This window comes from Lepisosteus oculatus, chromosome 7, assembly GCF_040954835.1.
Source record: "Lepisosteus oculatus isolate fLepOcu1 chromosome 7, fLepOcu1.hap2, whole genome shotgun sequence".
NCBI lineage: Eukaryota > Metazoa > Chordata > Actinopteri > Semionotiformes > Lepisosteidae > Lepisosteus > Lepisosteus oculatus.
In genome coordinates, this window is record NC_090702.1 from 27649562 (window position 1) to 27655561 (window position 6000).

At 33.1% G+C, this 6000-nt stretch overlaps 1 protein-coding gene across 2 annotated transcripts in view; it reads left to right on the forward strand.

Annotated features, from left to right (window-relative positions):
- The window catches only part of tafa2 (TAFA chemokine like family member 2), a 122040-nt gene extending 117064 nt beyond the window's left edge, over positions 1 to 4976 (forward strand). For both annotated transcript variants that reach the window (XM_015352952.2, XM_015352953.2), the window contains one exon: positions 3667 to 4976. In XM_015352952.2, coding sequence (XP_015208438.1) covers positions 3667 to 3678 — 12 coding nt within the window. In that variant the 3' untranslated portion in view covers positions 3679 to 4976. The remainder of the gene's footprint in view (positions 1 to 3666) is intronic.
- The last annotated feature ends 1024 nt before the right edge of the window (positions 4977 to 6000 follow it).

The following is a 6000-nucleotide window of genomic DNA, read 5'->3' on the forward strand; positions in this document are numbered from 1 at the left end:
TACCTTTTTGGAGTCATTGTGAGTTTTGTGTGTGCATACCCTAGAGACCGCTTTGGTAGGGAAAGGGTCTGGTCTGCCACAATTACTTATTAGCATTTGTGAATATGCAGTTCCTATTACATGCTTAACTACACTGTAACATCTAAGCAGGCCCTATCAATATTATTTTAAAAGCCATGTCCAGTCTCTTGATTGAATAAATCAATTACATGTGTACTAATCTTTGGTTTGTGGTTATTGAAAGCACACAAATATTTACTTGGTTAGCTCTAGAGAATTATATAGAGATAATTTGATATGAGGAATTTAAATGTACAGTTGAAGAATACTAAGGATTATTGTATTTAAACACTTACTGTACTGTATCTGCAAACACTGAAATGACAATAACAATAAATATTAATCCCTTCCTAATCAGGGAGAGCATAAATATTAAAATCAACAAGATAGCCATACTGTCTATCTTGCTAGTTTGGTTTCTAGTACTTGATTGAGCAAAGGATTGCATCCAATTATTTTTTAAGAGCTAAGTGTTTAAATATAGTACATGTTTTGGTAGCTTGTTCCAGATTCCCACAACCATGTGTAAAAAAGTGCCTCTTGTTCTCACTTGTATGTGTACTTTAACATTGTTTCCACTTGTGTCCTCTGGTATTTCACAGTTGATTCTAAATAAGATGATTGAGTTGACTCTGTCAGTGCTTTGGAGGAGCATTATTGGCTAGATCAAGAAATTACACTGCTGCCACAGCAGTAACAATGATTAAAAATCTCCCCAAATCTGTAACAAAAACATAATATAATTTGATTTTTGATATAGCGGTACTGTTCCTCGCTCTGTGACAGGAGACTACATACTGGGCTGCCAGCTCTATTGAGCTACGTCCCCCATCCCAGTGGAACTGAAAGTTGTTCTGATTGTAGCAGGTGTAGGAATTCTGGGATTTGGTTTGATATTTTGGAGAAGAATGTTTCTCTAATCCCCCAGTATTACTTGCAGTGTTGCAGAAAGTGCAGCTCTGTCTCTGTTTCTCCTTGATGGAAGTGGAGAAAAAAAAATTCTGCCTATACTCTGCTCTCCTCCCCACTGAGAGCTGATGTGTGGTGAGCGATCTGGCGCACTACAGTATGGCTGCCGTCTCATCATCCAGGTGGATGCTGCACATTGGTGGTGGTGGAGGGGAGTCCCATTACCTGTAAAGCACTTTGAGTAGAGTGTCCAGAAAAGTGCTATATAAGTGTAAGCAATTATTATTATTATTATTATTATTATACTATATACTTGCAGTGGACATCATCGGGGTTTACTTCTCATTGTTGGCTATCATACTGTTCAAATACACAGCAATTGTGTATTATCTTTTTAGGGATCAATAGCTTTCCAGTTTGTCTTGTGTTTGTGTGTAACTCAACATGTGCAGTAGTGATTTATGATGTAATTTGTTGAATGCTAATTTGTAGTGTTTAAGCAGTGTCCCCTGTGGCTGGTCGAAGTTGGTGTGTTTTAGAACAGTATGTTTCAGTACTGTATCTGGCTAAAGGGGCTCTTTTCAGGTTTCAGCTCTTCGCTTAGCAGGACCTTGTTGCAGTAGAAATTCTTTATACTTATATATTAGACTTGGAGCTCTTTCTCTCTATATATATATATCGTACAACAACTTAATTGTTTGCTAGAACCAGTGGGAAATTAACATAGATTTTTAATTAAAAAAATCTCCAAGCCACTGTATATTTTCTTCTTGAATAAGTGGGGTGTGTGTTTCTTTATTCTGAAATTGTCTTAAAAACAGGTACAATCTTATGGCATCAGCAAAATATGCAATGTTAAGACAATGAGCAATGGAAAATATTAAAAGCACTCCCAGATATATTGTATAATGAAGTGTTATTTATTTGGACTTTTTTCAACATATGGCAACATATTTATACATTTTAGACTAGAGTATATTAATGTAGGTATGTTTATGAAATGTATCCAACTCAATGTAACGTAGAAAAATATTACCTCCCATGCCTCTCTCTTCTCACCATCAAAATCTTCCTTAGATGGTCTTCACAGCTAATTTCCACTCTCCATTCACTCCTGCCCAGGTTGCAATTCCTTCCCTCTCTAACTTCAGATTAAAGCCCAAGAATCTCCACCACATAACAGTATTTAGGGGGCTGGAAAACAATTCTATGTATTTTCTGTATAAAAATAGTGATTTTGACAAAAAATGTAATTGATAAAGAACTTCTGACAATACGCCAACGTGAAATGTTCCTCATTAATAACATTTTTGTTTGTCTTTAAACGTCTTTAAAGCTATACTACTTCATCTCCTTCAAAATAAATATCTGTAAGGGACCTATTATTTTAAAGTTAATTTTCCAAAGGTTCCGTTGAAAATTACTGTAGTATTATAATGATTTCACTTCAAGAAGGAAAAACTGAGAAAATACTGTATTAGAACAATACAAAGGTCTTATGGTTTTTGTACATAAATACACACAACAAATTTGATTTAAAATGTTATAGACATATTTCCATAGGAACTACCAGTAGGTATTTCCATACCTACAGAATATTATATGGATTTGATGTTCTTATCGACTATAAATGTGTGCTCTGAAGACACTTTTGCACCAGTAATTTGCAGATCCAACAATATTAATTGTTGTTCGTACTGGGTAAGTCAAGAACATGCAAAAATCAGTAATATATAGGTCATTCTATAACATATTGTGTGATATTTCTTACATTGGTAAACATTGTGATAAAAATACAATGATAATATTCATATACAGTACTTTTCTGTACCATTGTACTTATTTTGAAATTATTTTGAAATATTTTGTGTTGTGCTGCCACACATTTACCAATGCAATTTAGTACTGGTACTAGGAACTACTTTCTGGGTTTCACAAGTAGTTATAAATCAATAGGACATCACTCTGACATGCCACTTAACCTTCAGAAAAGCCCATAAGCTTAGAACTGCCAGGCACTTTGAAGATATAAATGTAAATTGACTCTAAAAGAAAGGAATTATCATTCTTCTTAACACCTTAGTCTGATATGCATGTGAACTGAGCATAGATGTAAATCATGATATGAATAGTAACAAATTAAAGCATAATTCACTTTTTTTCAGGTTTTTGCCAGTTATTTCATTTCGTTTCCTTGAGTGTGCTTTACTAAATCATTTTCTACTTGAGCAAAAATGAAGTTGGAAACAATTTAAACTGCAATTTAAATGATTTCTGTAAACCTGCTCCTACCATCAAAATGTGGTTTTTGGAAGGGAAAAATGAACAAAATCAAATGTGATTTGTGCAGTTACTGTGACAGGAGTAATTTGAAAGCTCTAACACAATAAATTTGTTGTGTTAGCTGTTCTCCACAAACATGAATTAAAAATATAGGACTGTTTCATGGTGTAGCTTTACTCAATTACTTCTCTGTTTTTCATTTATTTTTTAAATTTTGAAGCAGATATAATACCTAAAAACACTTAAATAATCTGTTTTAGATGCACTGTATACATTGTATGAATAATTTTCTGATTTTGATTCTAATACTCTAATACAAAATATTGCCATTCGTGTTACAGTCCCCAATTTAGCAAGTTATTACTCTTCTATACTGCAAATCAAAATGTTAATGTTATTTCTTTTTCTTTACAGGTAGCTCGATAGTTGAAGATCTCAATGCCCTGTTTCCACTCCAAAATTCTTTGCACGCTTCAAGTGAACTGAAGTCCCCTGAAAGTTGAAGTTTACTGTACATAAAAAATAAGATCTTATATTAATGGAGAAGGAATCTTTTGTTGGATAAAAAGCAGAAAAGCACAAGAGCCTTTAAATAAAATGAAGACATGCTTGTCTGAATTATCAGAAAAAGGACTCAATTCTACTTTTTTTAAAAAAATGCTTAAAAAAGAGAAGAGTTTTCTTTGCATAGCAACATGCTCTGGGTCTCAATGGTAAAGAAAGAATATTGTTATCATGGTGAGTACAATAATAAATAAGCAGTGTCTTAACGGGCAAGACTGTGTACTCTCAAATTTCCTTTCCTCACTAATCAGAACTACATATATAAGATCAATTTAAATATCTAATAAGCTTTTGCAATACAGTTGAATTGTCTTTGTTGTATGAAGGCTAAACTGTTAAATGGTGATAAAAGGAAAAGTATTGCCTGCCAAAATCTGTAAATCATACATAAAAGGTTGCTGTCCTAATCAAAGTTGAATTTTTTAAAGCTGTACTAAGGGAGTATGTCCTAGAACTTAAATAAAGTTATCATTCTTTAAATTATATCAATTTTTTCTCAATTAGATCATCATTAACATCTTGGTGTGCTATATTTTTACATACTGTGTAGTAAACATAATAAACTTTTCAAGGTTTCATATTATGTATACTATATTATGTCCATTATGAAAACATTGAGTTTTCTACATATGTGTTAGAGTAAAGTTTTTGAAGGTTTTAAATAAGAATATGTATCTTCTATCATGACTTTTGTATGTAGTAGCTATATAAGACTAACAAATATATACAGTACACAGGACAGCACAGTGGGGGGGTGGTCAGAATTGCTGCCTCATGGCTATGAGGTGCTGGGTTGGTTTCTGCTTTTGGGTGTACAGATGCAGCCATTCAAACTTCCCGGTACAAACCCGTACCGCACACAACTACGCACAAGCCACCACACCTTACCGCGGTACATGATTGGCTGGCCACAAATGACCGACAGGGGCACTCGTGGTGCATTGGTTGGTAGTGAAAAGATTTAATCATTTAATCTCTTTACTGCGCACATTTTAATCCACTGAGTATTGAATATATATTTGGAATTTTACAACTAAAGGGAAATTTTAGTAGCTGATCATAAAAAGAAGAAGAGCATAAGGCATCTGAAGGTCATAAACGATATTAATTTAGCAACATAAACATATTATGTAAACTGTATTGTAAATGGCTGGTATTGGTAGTTTAAAGAAAAAATACACATCAGTATTCCATTTATTCCTAAACATTTTAAGCATCAAAATCTTACATGTGGTTATTTTGGAAACATTTTTACGTGCTCCTTCTGACCATATTACTGTACATTTATATACTTTGTAACAATTGATTGTTTTAACCTTTTCTGCGAATACGCTCGTTATCGGAGTAAACAAAAGCATACTTTTAGAATTTGATTAATAGGGAATATAATATGGAATTGCGTATTTAAAGAAATTAATAATGATATAATTATATTAATGTACTGTAGCACAAACAGCAGTATAAGACTTTCTATTTGTATGTGTACAGCTGTTTCACTACTTGATATGTTGGTGGCGTGATGGTTAATAAGTAACTGACTTATAAGACTGAGGTCAGGTGTTCAAATCCAGGTATTGCCACAAGTTTTCTTTTAACAAATAAACATTTTTTTGAAAAACTAAAATAGCAAATATTATGGACACGCTATTGACTTTTTTATATTTCTAAATATCACAACATGTTCGAATCTAAGTCATTTATTAATAAAAACGAGTAGTTTCAAACTGCTACTTGTATTATTATCATCAATATGTGAAAAAAGTGAATCCTGTTTTTTCTGTAGTTCAAATCCTGCTTAACTAAAAATTAGACAAGAAGAGTATTATTGGACAATGTTGTGAGGCTAAAGAAATCAATAATGATATTAATTCAAAGATCTAAATATATTTAACGCATACGCCTGACTTTAGAGGATGTGTCTGCTTGCCTGCCCAATGGTGTCACAGTCTTTCCCTCTAAATAGCAAGCAGGGACCTGTGCCGTGTGGATCCTTTTACATCTCCCTTCAGATTTAAAAGGTTATTAATAATATCTTCAGTGTCACATTAACATTGGAATGTTCTTCCAAGTGTAAAGTGTCTCCTTCATAAATTTTCAGTTTACAGATCATACAAGACCATTTATTATGAATAATGTCTCCCGTATTGCATTAAAATTGGAACGATTTTCACAGGTGTAAAACCA